At 37.7% G+C, this 14,750-nt stretch overlaps 1 protein-coding gene across 2 annotated transcripts in view; it reads left to right on the forward strand.

Annotated features, from left to right (window-relative positions):
* DZIP1 (DAZ interacting zinc finger protein 1) overlaps positions 1-14,750 on the forward strand; it is a 34,259-nt gene that overhangs the window by 18,636 nt on the left and 873 nt on the right. Inside the window, exons 11-18 of one of the 2 annotated variants that reach the window (XM_083822864.1) lie at positions 4,560-4,619; positions 7,687-7,832; positions 8,159-8,351; positions 8,730-8,859; positions 9,057-9,107; positions 10,039-10,241; positions 10,637-10,767; positions 14,023-14,194. In XM_083822864.1, the coding sequence (XP_083678990.1) occupies positions 4,560-4,619; positions 7,687-7,832; positions 8,159-8,351; positions 8,730-8,859; positions 9,057-9,107; positions 10,039-10,241; positions 10,637-10,767; positions 14,023-14,194 (1,086 nt within the window). The remainder of the gene's footprint in view (positions 1-4,559; positions 4,620-7,686; positions 7,833-8,158; positions 8,352-8,729; positions 8,860-9,056; positions 9,108-10,038; positions 10,242-10,636; positions 10,768-14,022; positions 14,195-14,750) is intronic. The other variant, XM_083822863.1, reaches the window with a different exon arrangement.

Genomic DNA, 14,750 nt, shown 5'->3' on the forward strand with positions numbered 1-14,750 from the left:
TAAGTTCTGAATTGTTCTTTGAAGTTGCCTGTGTCTCTTCATTGACTGTAGAAGGAGTCTGAGATGACTAGGTTCCTAACTTAGAGGCCTCAGGTAAGTGTCTAAAATTTATCGTTTAAATCTAAGAATAAATTTAATAATATTTATTTAATAATATAAGTTTATTTAATAATAAATTTAAGAAGGTTTAAAAGTGATATTTATGCTGCTTATGTGCAGTATATGGCTTCCCGTGGATTAGTTAGGAGGAAAATACGTAATTTAAAAATGATGGTTGAAATTATAGGAATCAGATTAAGTCTGGCAGCCCCTTGGTTGTGAAATATTGAGTATAAATAAGAAGAAAATTAAAGAAGTAAATAATGACTGTAACTGTGGCTTATATTCTTTACATCTTTAAGAAATACAGCATTTTACAGCAAACAAGTTTTATATTTTGTCTTTGGTTTTCATAGTGCACTTGCCAGAGTGCTTATTGTGGGTGTTACTCCACTATAGACAATTTTAACAGTGCTGTTTGGGCTGAAAGTACTTTAGCATTTCATAGTTCAAAGTAAATAGACAGGATTTTTCTTCAGATACTGACTAGTAGGCCAGATTCTAAAAGTACTAACAGAATATTGTGGTTTTTTTTGTTTATTTGATTATTTTAAACTACTAGATAAGAACAGACAAGTGATGTATGGTGTGATGGAAACATACAAAGGCTGAATTCTTCATTATTGTTAGATGTATTTTCCTATTCCACCTGCATGGAAATTGTCTTCAAATATTATTTAAAACAGAAATGTCATGATTTATCAAAGTATGCCAGGCAGAGCTTGCTCTCCACGCATACTAGCTTTCAGAAGAGATAGTGTGGAGGATGGGGGTAAATGCTTCCGTCATTGTGGAGGTCATCTTAAGGTTGCAGACCTTACTGGCGGCTAGTATTAATGTGGCTGGGTTCAGGGATATACGACAGCCAGTGATACATGACTACAGCCAGTTTGCATTAAGACTGGGGTTGGCAGCTCCCATTTAGCTGGGTTAAGGGGGGAAAGCTAGGCAGAGGATTTAGCAACCATATCATTATGAGCCATTTGGTTAGGGTCAGGTGTTGGGGAAGACCAAACAGAATTAGGTTTGGAGTTAAAGCGGTTCAGGCCGGCAGAAGAAGTTGGTTTATGGCAGGGTCTGCAAATGGCTGTTATCACCCAGAGGCATCTGGTTATTGCTGAGCAAGTGTTTTACAAGGATCACTGGGCGTGGGTTAGAATTAGGCTTGGGCAGACATTGGTCGGCATTGAAGAGCAGACATTGAAGAGTTATGGTTGAGTTAAGCAGGATCAATTAAGCAACGTAGCTGCAGCAGAGCCTGTCTGAATAGGTTGAAGTATGAAGTTGATATTTATCTATTTTATAGTTGAGAAAGGGGTGGATCTGGGAGTCAGGGTTCAAAAGGTGTCAGTGAACAAAGTGTAATTGAGTTTGCATCTGAGCTGCAAGACTGATGTAACCTCCAGTTCTACCAGTACCCTGGTAGTCCAGAGCAGGTGATCTACCTGCTGGAGCACAACATGCCTCCTTCCTTGCCTCAGCCTCCTGGCACCTATTTCCAGTGAGGCACAGACGCAGTCTAGGTGTTCATTAGCTGCGTTCATGTGGAGAGGGGAACTGAGAGGTGGCTAGGAGCAAGTCTAGGTACCAGCCCAAAAGGGAAGGTGGTAGTCTAAGCTCAACGCTCAGGCTGGGACTAAAGTTATTAGTGAGGTCCTGGCCAGCAAGGTCTGATGCCAAATATGTCATTGTAGAACAATGTCTGCTAGCATCGGCTGAACTAGATTTAGGACTGATAACTGACGGGAAAGTAACTGGCTCTACTTAATTCAAAAGTTGCAATGGTTACTTTTTTAAGGCTAATGTTGGATTGCGGCCCGGTGAGATTTTGAGCAGAAAGGTCTGATGAACTAGAGAAGGTTATCATAACTCAGGGTAGTTAGGTTTGGGGTTTGCATCCGTGGGATATTTTTAGATTTGAAGTTAGCAAACTGCTAACTTGAGGTTTAGGTGGATTGTCCGACTTAAATGATTCCTAACAATGAGCTGGCTCATACTTACATGCTGCTGATTTCACGGATGTGTGCTAAGGTAAGAGCTGAGGTCAGATCAGTGTGATCAGGCTGCTAGAAGAAGCACATCCCTGGTAAACTTACCGAGTGTGGCTCCTCAGGGGGTCATCCCTACACCTTTCTGTAAGCCCAGGGAGTGGTGAACCAAGCTGCTGTTTGTTATGTTGGATTCCAAGACGATGTTTAATAAACATCTCACAGAATATATATACAGTAAAAAGAAAGGCGTGCTTTCACTGGAAAAGTTGGTGTTTCCAGATGTTCCACTCCCCCCATGTCTTAGGATTTGATCTCCTCTGCCATCGTGCAGTGCACAACAATATTACACATAGCAGTAATACGCTTTTGGTTTTGCTCTTGCAACTCTTCTTTTGCTGGTTTTAACTTCCTATGTTTCTAGTATACTGAGGAAGATGAGTATATACCTTTATTCCAGTTCAGCAGATTATTTTCAGGTCTGAGTTCTGGGAACTGGGCTTTTCCTTTTTACCTGACAAGGTCTTGTGGTGGGATGAGTCGCCTCCTTTAAGGAGATTGAATTTGAGTAAAGTACAGAGAAAATGAGTATGGATTAAATCCAATTACATAGCAACTAGGTGTGTAATAGGTCCAGCCAACAAACTCTGAGGCTTGTGCTCATGCAACTGAATTAAATCCCACCAGAGCATCCCTTCAAGCTCTTTCCTCCAAAACAGAGGCACTGCAGACTTTTTGAAATGTTCCCAAACCATTCCTGAGCATTGCTTTGGACATTGCTACTTGGTGCAGGGCAGCAGTGCATCAGGAACAGCTCTAGGAGATCAGTAGCATGGAGGATCATCTTCCAAGGCCCACTAATGCTCTGGCCACTGTTAAAATTACGGCCTTACAGACTGAAAGACTGGAAACCTGTTTGTCAATCCATCTCTCAGGGTTTTGCTTTTAACTGCTTCCATAACATATACTGACAATAGCATCTTGTTAGCATCATGTGACAGGTACAGCATCTTTTAGAACTTATTCAGTGCAAATTGTATGGGAGCAAATCTCAAGTCTTGTAACCTACTTGGAAAAGCAGTTGAGGGTCTTTTCTAAGAATATAACCGCATGTAGAGAAATCATGGAGAGAGCGGCTACCGTACTGAAGGGTTTACGGCACACTCTGTAGTCCCCATTCAGATGGGGAATATTGGAGATATGACGTTGTGTCATTTAGCTCCAAGTGCTCATTTCGCTGTCATAACCCATCCCACTGCATTCACACTTACACCCAGTTGTACAAGATGTGCTGAAGAGCAGACATCTTGACAGTAATGCCACTTCTTCCCATTCCACCAATACAGCATAACAGCCGCTGAGAGTGCCAAAGGATTCTTGTGAAGGTTGAGGCAAATATATGTTGGCCCAAAATATTGGCCAATAAATTGTTTTCTCCTATACTGCCAGTAGTTGAATGCTGAAAGTATAGTTCACACATTTCTCTGTTTTTATTATAAACCCTAGAAGAAGCTCAAGTTCTAGTTTTGATTGAAATAAATTTATATAAAGAAGATGAATGTTAACATTTTTAAAACCTTAACTTTTTATTAATTTTAATTTATTAAAAGCATTTTCATGCATTCCCCCATATTTGAAGTCTGTAAAATTCTAAAAGTATACTCTGGCTTCACTTGTGTAAAACCATTTTTTCTGACAGCATAAAGAATAATAATTTCAATGTGTTTAGGAAGCTTTCTTCAGCAGAGGGTGTTTCAAAATAGCTTTAAAGCTCATGATAATACTGAATTGCACTATTTTGAAGTCATTGAACATTTAATAGATTCTGCTGGAAATTTTATCTTTATATGTACATAGGTAAATTTTCTCTGTCTTGCACATACGGACTCGCTACTAATTCTCTGGATTAATGAGTTAATGCATTTTTGGTGTGTATTTTTTGAGGATTTCTATATCCATCTATTTCACTTGCCCTTTGGAAACTTTTAGTATCAAATTGCACATAAACAATATTTTAAAAATGCATTTAGAAATGAAAATGAGTCTTATGACAAATGGATGACTATTAATTTACTTAATCCTAGGTGGTCTTGTCTTTGTAGATGCTTAAAACCACCCCACCTGGCCTCTGGACACCATTCCAGGAGGGCATGGGTTTTCGATAGCTCTGTGACACATCAGCTAGCCCTGTGCAGTAAAGCTGATATATCTGAGGTAAAGCAAGACAGCGACATTTAGGCAACTGAACCAATCCCAAAGCAATTATTGTATTAGGACCACCTCCACAAACGTTTTCCATCAAGGCAGCACTTACAACTGTGGAGAGTCATGGTGCATTGGGCTTGTGATTGTTCAGCAGGCTGTCAGCAGTCAGGAAAATTGACATCGGTGTGTTTTTTGCCTTACTTTCCCCTCTCTGGACGTTGACTTTCTTCTGTCCTGTTTGTCTGGTGTTCCTGTTCTTGTTGTTAGAGCAGGCCCCCTTGGTACACATGCTGGAGCCCATAGAGGAGCTTTCAGAAGAGGAAAAAGGTAATGGTTGATTCAGAATGAAACGTAGCTACGTGTTTTTCTTGAAAATAAAAATGTGAATATTATTTGATGTGTTCAGTGTTTTTCATTGTACTTGAATATGCTTATCTGCTTTGGGTGGGAACATTCCTTGCATGTGTCAATTTCCTTTTGCCATTGGTGCTTGTAAATATTATGATTTCCTTATCCAAGTTTGATATGTTTTTGTGGAGATCTGACTTAACTCTTTAATGCAGGCATATTCCGTATGTCCTGGGGCACCTGAGATAAGCAGGACACAAATGATTGATGAGGAATACCCCCTTACTAGGAAATTCTTTGGTATAATCTGGTGCTCTTGTAATGTATGCTCACTTCTTTTTCATGCTTGGCATAAGCAGGTAAACAGCTCAGCTAGAGGAAGGAAGTTTGTGGTGAAGTGGAGGCTGAAGCTGCCAACTTTTATAGGTGAACCAAAGATACTTTTGCAAGTAATCTGAGTTATGCCTACCTCTGAGCAGCCACAGCTCTGGCCAGGGTTGTGCCCAGTGTTGGTAACCATTGCCCCATGCTGATAGCTACCAACCCAACGTTGGCAGCTGGTCCTCTGCTTCATCTGAGGAAAACTTGGACAAGGCCATATTTACAGGGACAGAACAAAAAGTGTTGGTTCATCGTGCGTGGTCGTCTGCTGGAGGAAGCTCACAGTACTCGAAAAACCTAATAACTGAATAGCATAATAATCTACGCTGTGCATAAAAATAAATATCAGTCTTGAACCTTATAGCCAGTGAATTCATATTTTGAAAGAATAATGCAGTTTTGAAAGTGAATACATCTATGCCTTAAGTGAGAAATTTCCCCAGGGAAAACCCACTGACTATCTGAAGTAAGGACTGCTTACATTTTTGCCGTTCTTTCTGCTATTTCTCTCGCTTGCCACCTTCTCTCTTGATGGATTGTCTTTGATTCCTGTGCTGCGCCTAAAGGCATGGCCTGCAGTGCGAAAGAAAGAAAGAATGCAGTCTGGAAGGATGGACCAAGATTTTTTTGTTTTGCTTTCAGTGACAGCCATCTATAAGGGAGAGTGTGAAAAGTCTTGACTCGGCAGATTGTTTCATTGGATAGCTGAGGCAGCAGACCACACTTAAGGTCCCTTGTCTCCAGAGTTGTCAACTCTGGTAGTGTTGGTTGGTTGGTTTAAACAAAAATCAGTAAGAAAGCAGTTCCTTAAATAGAGCTCTTGGCTCCTGCAAAGAGGATTTGGCTTAAGTTAATTAGCAAGAATTAATACTGTCATTAATTAGGGTAATGCTGGATAGTCTTGTTACCCATATTAGTATGAAGTGATTATGAATTAAAAAATGATTTTAGATGGATCTGCTTTATTGTAAGGATTAACATTGGAGAGGGACAAGATGTAAGCTCCTTCGGAGTCTTCCCCTTAAAATGTGAGATGTCTCATGCCAGGTTTTCTGGGAGGATTTCATGCTGCGTAATGGATCAGGACATCACCGTCTCCTGATCGGCAGTAGTCTGGTAGTCCTACCTTTCTGCACTGACCAGTAGTGTACCTCTCCCAGGACTCAGCTCTTCACTTAAATGACTTTTAATCCCACCTCTGTCAGGTAATGAGTTGTCCGTATTGTTCCCAAGGCCAGATAAGATTTCAGCCAGATACTGTCCTCTTCGATAGAGATCTCTCAGCGTGGTAGCTGGACTCGTTCAGTTTTAACTTCCCAGAGTTCTCTCCAGAACCCCTCGGAAGCATCTTCCTCAAAACAACCTAGATAAGTTATTTGTGTATGTTGAGGTTTTTTTTTGAGTCCTCTTCTGGATGGTTATCTTTTCCTTAAAGAAAAATGAAAACTAAACGGGACAGCTTTTTAAGTAAAAGGAAAACTGGTACGTTTGTTTTGAAAGAAAACATTTGAAAGTCATAATATGGGATTATTCCTGCAGTTAAATCCATGTCCATGGGCTGGCAAAGGACTCCACTGCCCTGTGATGCATACTGGAAAGAGAGAAACTCTTGCCCAAGATTTACCTTTTATTTCAGGGGGGAAAGTTGGGAGTGCAGTTCACAGCATGCTGGGATGTTGTATCCACCTCTGTGTATGCTTTTACTCTCTGCTGGCCACTGCCAGACAGAAAGAGGTACCATGGCCCCAGTGGTGTGTAAGCGTTACTCAGTAAAATTTCCCTCTTGCCAGAGACGTTTTACAGGCAGGTTCCAAGTGGATGTGTTTTGCTTCTTAACTCTCCTGGATGACTCTGTAATACTTCTGCTTAGCTTTAATACCAGTCTTTAATTTAGGATAAGAATCTGTCTTGGTAATTCCTTATGTCTTGTGCAAGAGTTCATGTCATTACTGGCACTTAACGTACGGGAAAGAAGTAGAAAGTTCTTCGTCCGCTCTTTAGCGTGTATGATGTCGTAGATCTGCGTAGAAGAAAACTGAACTTTGTCCTTGAAAGAGTTTTAAAGATAAGTAGTATCAGTTTTGTATTCGATGAAACTGTCTGCCTCAGACTACAGTTTGTTTTTACCAAGATTTCTGAAACGCATTACAACTTTCCAGAGATTTGAGCTCAGTAGGCGTTTTTTTTATCAGTTTATCATGTTGCTTGAAACTCTTCTTGAGAACAAGTTTGCTCTTTTCCTGTTCTAATTCCTGCTGGAGTTTAGCTCTGATTTGAGATACCACTTTTAGAGGACTTGGTTATCAGAAGACAGTCTTTCTTTATCAGAGGTTCCAAAGAACAGTTCTAAAAGTTAAGATCTTTGTTGTTAAATATTCAAATGTATATTTACAGTGGTTCTGTAACAAGAAAAAACAAGACACAATGGGGAGTACTAGATTAGATGCTGAGTTACAGTTTCCAAGTGAGCTGACTTCTATAAGCTAGCTCCCTTTTTTAAAAAGAATGCAAACTCCATGTAGACAAAAAGTGCACTTGTATGTCTATGGTGTTTGTAAAAAAAACAAACAAACAAAAAAACAAACCTCAATGCAGTTTTTAACTGTCTTAGGTACTGTGGATTTTTCAGATGTCTTTTAAATGCATTTTTCCATTCTTATTTCAGAAAATGAGAAAGGTGATCATAAAACAGGTAGAAGTAACCAACATTTAATAAATGCCTTGAAGACGGATCCTTCTTTAACTAAAGAATTAAGAGTTGTTTTGGAGCAAGCCCTGGAGGAGAAGCTGGAATCCTTAGGAATTAAAGCAGTGAGATTATTTTCAGTTCTTTAAAAGAGGGGTAACGTTTGTCCCACTTCTTTGCTATTCTCTTTCACTTCTGTACCACAGCCCTCAACCTAGAAAATCAAGTGCTAGATTTCTAACCATTATAAATCAGTGTAATTCATTAACCTCAGGGAATTTCCATCAAATTACAGCTGTGGATGATTTGCATACACCTATGAGCAATGTTTTCACTTTTTTTTTTTTCCTATGGGTTTTGTAATATTTGAAGTTTAAAAGAATGTGTTAGATTGTAGGTTATAAGTCCCAGCAACAATAGCCAGTGTTTACAATATGGTTTCTTTCTTTAGGGTGTTCGTGGTATCCCAAGTGATCGTTTAAATAAAATTTTGCGTGCTGTTGAATCTGCTAGAGAACACAAACGGAAGCAAGAGCCTGACATGCAACAAATTCGAGAATATCTTGAACGCCAAGTCAGCTTTAGGATTGAAGAGAAATCATCATGTAATAGAACTGTTGCCAGTCCTCATCTTCCTCCAGAAGGTTAATTAATTTCTTTATTTCAGTTTTATTACTATGGTACTGAAGGTTTTATCTAGAAACATTTGGGTCTAGCTGCTTTCATAATTTTTCACATAACTATTCTGTGTAGTTAAAGCCAACTAAACAATTTCCTTTAAAGGGTTATTAATAATTAATACTAATAAAGGTGTTTAATTGCAGAAATTTTATCTCCCACATCGGAAAGATACATGGTAACTATGAACTGTTCTGCAGAAAAAAAAAATATACTTTTTTCCTTTATTCTATAAAACCATAATCTACAGCAGAAACACATTTAATTTTAGAAAGAAATCAGATGTTAATATAAAAGATGCCAATCATTGCCTCTAATAATGAGGTGGATAACTTCTCTTATAGGTAAACAGAAGTTCAATCAATTGGGAATTTCTTCATCTGCCGTACCACAAAAACCAGTAAAACGGTCTTCAACATCTGTCCGCCCAGCTGAACAAAGAACAGCCATCACTGAGAATACATCTACACCAAAGTAAGAGATGCTATTCTCATAGTCCTCATACCTCAGGTTAACAATCCCCTGTGGGTTTGATTTTTTGGAACTGATGTGACTGTTTCATGCCAATATATTGTAAAAATTGTGGAAACAATTCATATTTTTTTCTACATAAACTTTATACTTCTTTAGTTGACTGTCAGTTTTGAAATAACTTGTCTTGTTGTTTTTAGATCCACGAAGCTTTTTGGAAATGGATCTTCCAGAAGGACGTCTAGTATCACGTATGTTTTGTTCTGTTGGATTTTTGAAAACATTTTTGGTACTTGTAATACAAGAGCTAATACTAAGTTCAAATTATAAATACTCTTCTGGACTTTACTTCTTCTTACCTCCTTCTCTCCGCATTAATCCATTTGAGTCCATTGTTATAATCCCTGAAAGATAGCATATTCTCATTTCAGCAGATATGTTCTTTATTGGGAACCAGAGACAGTCAATAAAATCAAAAATCACTAAGTTCCAAGCCAGGTGGAAGCATTTAAAGATTTTGGTGACTTTACCTTCTCAGTTTGTTTTACTTACTTTATTTTCTTACTATGATCAGAATTAAACGCATTATTCCAGGTCTCATCAGGCACATTATTTTTAATTTTCTGCTTTTTTTTTTTTCTGGGTACCATTTGAGATATAATTCTAAACTCATCAAGACAGAAGTAGGTTGGGTCTGGCTGTTAACATCTAATTAACAACTCAACAGTTATTCTAACTTGAGAGCGTGCTATGGAAAATTCCTAAATTATTTTCATCAAAGAGAATACCCAGACAGACTTTCTGTGGTGCAAGTTCCATGGCCCTGAACTTTGCTCTCCCATGAAAGTCTATTGTTTGCTTGGCAAGTTTTTTTATATGTTGGTGTGTTGGTTTTGTAAAGATAGTTACATAGGCGGAAATAATCATGTCTAAGAGCTCTCTTATATCTCTTATATTGAGAGATCCATTGTGATAACTTTTCGAGTTTACTTAGCAGCAGAATTTCTTTCTGAATGGTTTTATTGATAGAGTTTATGGCAGTTCCTGTTGTTTTTGGTTGTGTTTTTTTATTTCACAAGAAAAATGCACAGGAAAGGAAAATATAAGAAAGCTTAAATATGCATATGTCAGTGCAGTCACTGAAACCCAGTAAGTCCTCAGGATGTATGTCTTTTTGTGTAGAACTCCACCATTCAGTTCAGAGGAAGAAGAAGATGAAGATGATATTAAACAGTTGTACATATCATCAGAATTGTTGGAAAAGCAGTCAAAATCATCAACCAGCAAAGGCAACGCTTTTCAGATGGCTTCTGACAAAAGTGATATGGATGGGGCAGAGGAAAGTGAAATTGAAGAAATTGAAACACCTGCCAAATCCTCAAAAGGTTTTTTTCACTACTTTTGTATATGCATGTTTTAACAGACTGTGCACGATTTTGCTTTTGCTGATATTTCTGTGTTAGAAATATCATAACAAAAGCAGGGTATCTAGTCTTGTGTATGTGTGTTTGTATGCAATCTCTTATCTTGGTAGTGTATTTATATTATTATAGTACTTAGGGATGTCAGTTAAAATTAGGTAAGTATCAAGTTGTATGACTGCATGCAGAAAAAGAGACAATCTCTGCCTTAGAGAGACTTCTGTCTGAAACAGCCTTTCTCAGCCTTCTGTTTTGTGCAATATATTCAGGGAGTTTACAATAAAGCCTCAAGAACAATTGCCATGCTTGCCTTGTGAATGAAAATTGTCAATCTATATAATTTTTTTACGAACTTCTAGGAACTGTTATTCAAAAACTGACTGAACAAGTTGGAAAGAGTCTTTCTAACCATGGAAATAAAAGCAAACCAGCTGGAGGGGTTAATGTCGCACAAGCATTTATTAAGAAAGAAGAGGTGCAAGAACAGAAGGTATGGTCATTATTAAGTAATTGAACTAGGTACCTAGTACTTGAATGAGATCTGTTGCCTTTTATTTCATGCTGAAACCATTTTGATGCAGTGAAGAACTTAAGTCTCAAAGGCAGTTTTGGAGTTGGATCTAAATTTTTGGGGTATCTTCACTGTTACATATTGGAATGCTAGAGAGTGAGCTGTGGCATGTGACCTCATCATCCACACCCCTTACTAGCTTATACCACGGCTATTCTGGCTACCTATAGTGATCCAAAAGTTTGGGAATAACTGATATCACTTTATCTCCTGTTTCAGCGCCAGAGTGACACACCTTCTTTACTTTCCTAGTGTCTTATTTTGATGGAGGAAAACATGAATTTGCTAAGCTAATATTTTTGAGTATTTTTAATTCTTGAGCTCTGTCTGGTATGGAACTCTTAAATGCATTTTAATGAGGGAACAAATTCCACTTATGAGGGTGGAAATTTGTTCTGCTGCATCTAGTTATAATCATATACTGTTCTCAGACTACATCCAATCTATCACTGGTAACTGTCCGTTGAGTAGAGCATGTGTTCTCGATCAGAATACTAACACAACTTATTCTCTACCCCTCAGGCTTTACTAAAGCCCCAGTCTTCCTCTCAGTGTCGAGTTTTATAATTGGTAAGCCGTTTTGGTGCATATTGATTTTTACCTGAACTATTTTTTAGTAAGAACAAGAGTTACTCTAAATCAGAAGTCAACAGCAGGTAGTGCTGCTTACTTCAGTACGTTAGTAGGTTGAAGTAGATGGTCAGATACTAGTTCTGACATTCAAGAAAATCTGTTTATTTAATAAACAAATAATAATTACTGAAAACCCTGTTATCCATAACAAAACCGATGTGTTAGGGCTTCCTGACTAACAATGAAATCGGAAATTTATCACTCCTCCTAGGTATAGGGACACATCTATTTCAGTTTCCAGAAAAGGGTGACAGTCTGAACTTGAGCCATAATGGTGGGGTGCTTTTAGTTGCCACTGGTGATACCTAAATTGTCCATTGATTGCGTCAGAGCTGCAAGTCACACTGAAATCAAAATTATCAAATCAGACATGACTATTGCAATGTAATTTGGGGCCTGGTGTTACTTTCTAATTCTCTGCAAAGCCAGATGATTTGAGATTGTGAAGTAGTCACAGTTACATTTAGGGGATGTTACGTTCAATAAAGATCTATAGCTGGTTGGCCACTGCATTAAGACATCTGGGCTTCAAGAGCAAAGAGCTGTCACAAAACAAGACTTAAAAGCTGTGTGTTAAAGATGTGGAATACATTTTTGTTGTAATTTGTTTAGAATATAGAGAATACACAGTGGCATGTTGCAGTGTGCACATGATGAGTTTGAGATGAGTTTATGAACCCCGGGCAGGGATTGCTACTTTGCTTCTGTAATCTTTACAGAACAACACTCCATCTTGTATTCTTTACTAATTATATACAAAGGTGAATGTCTTCATGTAGGTATTTGTATGTTTAATTGCAGGCATATAGTTTGGGTTAATTATTTCAATTTTAGTTGGAATTTTCAAAGGTGCTCCCCCCCCCCCCAAAGAAAAAAGGGGGGTGGGCAGAAAATGCCACTGACATGATTTCTCTCAAGATCTGTGTTTTTTATTAGCTTAGGGTGACTTAAGTACTAATAAGTGCTAATGGTCATTCTCAAAACCCACGGTACCATAAGACCTAAGACAGCTATTGACATGTTTTATAAAGTTCGTGTTTTACAGAAGTTACTTTGGGAACATTTCAGAGAACACTACTTCTGTGCTTATCTGAAGCTGTGTTATCTGAATTCACCTGTACCAGATACTGTATGGGTTATGGTATTTCTTTGGAGTAAGTTTGAGTTAATAAAATTGCCTGGCAGTTTTAATTGGAGCCGTGTATTTTGCACTTGATCAAAACTGAATTCTGTGTGAAGTTGCTATTTTTTCTCTGTATTTTATACGTTTAAAAACCAGTTGAGGCTGAGTGAAAGTTTGAGGAAACTTCCTCCAGCATTTCTGAGTATATGAGACTGACTTTCTCACTGACACACCCTTAAAATGCAAATAATTTAAAATGGCAAAATGTTGAATCCTGGTATGTTAATAATACAGCACAGCAAGCAGATCTGTCAGTTTTTGAAAAGCAGTTTGCAACAGTTATGAATGTTAAACACTGAATTATGTTGCAAAATAACTTTTACTCCAGTCTCTTCTTTGGAGACACACTACATGGTCATGTTTGTGGATTTTTCTCTGGTATATACATAACTTACATTGTTTTCCAATTGCATCAGAATGTTTCTTCTGTGCAGTGGAAGCACATTCTATACGTTATTGTAACATTCAGAGGCTCTGGTGAAATAAGGTTTTTAACTTTGTGAGAAACCATCTTTATCTTTCCATGGGTAAGCTCTGTAAGCTAGATTCCTTTGAACCACAACTGACTGGCAAATAGGGAAATGCTGCAGCTCTTCTTTCAGAAGATGAATGAAAAAATTTAGTTCTCGGGCTGATGTGATAAGATTGGCCATGGACTTGCTGCCTTCGGGTTATCTGTTTGATTTGATAATCATCTTGTGAACTCATGCAAATCCACCACTTAATTAAAAGTGGTCATACTTGCGCATATTGATAGTGAGTCTTTGGAGGAATATATATTTTAGCTTTGAGCACCAGGTTTTTAAATTTATTATTTAATTTTCCCATTACATAAATGAATTTTAGATTTAAAATGCAGTATTAAATTTTAGTGTGAATACAGAATACTTATATAGCAAACTAAACTGCCACCTTGCATGATAACGTGTATCATCTTTATTTTCATGTAAGTAATATCCCTTCTAAAGTTAAAAGGATTTTCCATCTCACTGGAACAACTAATATTCCAGAAAAGAAGACCCTTTTTTAAGAGTTAGAACGTATTATGCCAGAAAACATAGGTTTCTGCCAGTTATGGAACTGGCCCTTTAACTTTTGCAGTTCCTGATTATTAAAAAAAAAAAAAAAAAAAGGCAATCTTTTAGCCTTGGAACTATAGTAACAAATTCATATCTGTATTTAATGTATTTACATATATAATTGAAATATGTGGATGTTAAAACTGGTGACAGATGGCATGAAGGCTGTGCACCAGTGCATTTTTCTTCAACAGTTTCACATTGCTGGGTTTATGGAAGAACCTGATCTCAGCAGAACTTGATGCGACAGAGGAAAAAATGCATTTTTTTTCTCCTTAGTTCACAGAAGTAGATGAAGATGACTGGGATATATCATCTATAGAAGAAGACTTTTTATTGATGAAAAACGATAGCGGTCAGAAGGCATTGGCAGCTCAGAAAAATGAGTCAAATGCTGCATCTGTTGTACATGCGTGGGGTCTTCCGAAGAAGAGTGTACCAAAAGAGGAAGGTAATACATTCATACTTCTAAGTTACAAGTCTTAAGTGCCTGACACACCTAGAGGAGAACTTAAGTGTAGTGTATTATACATCGTAAAATACCGTATATTGAATAAGAAGAAAAAATGTATGTGTTTTTACATATACATACATATGATATGTGTATGTAAACACACACCTGTAAATACCTAGAGATGTCAAGGAACTTAAATTTGAAACTTTACTGTCAGGCTTCAAGCATGGTCTTAAAAATTGATCATCCAAGAATTTTCTTTTTTAGCCTTTCCCAAGTTTGAAGCAATGAGGAATTTTCTTACTCTGTCTTGAGAATAACAATCAGCTCTTAGGTTTGTTCAAGATACCTATCCAAGTGTCCTACCAGACTGTGATAATTATTTGAACCACTGGTAAGGAAACAGCCTCAATCTCACAGAGTAGCTTCGAGCTCTAACATTTCAATGTGCTTAAAGGTTAAAACTGTATACTTACTTTCTCTATAAACATGGTATGAAGTGTAATGTTGACACTATTTGTATATACATCATATTCTGTGATAGAAACAGTTT

This window comes from Anser anser, assembly GCF_964211835.1.
Source record: "Anser anser genome assembly, chromosome: 1".
NCBI lineage: Eukaryota > Metazoa > Chordata > Aves > Anseriformes > Anatidae > Anser > Anser anser.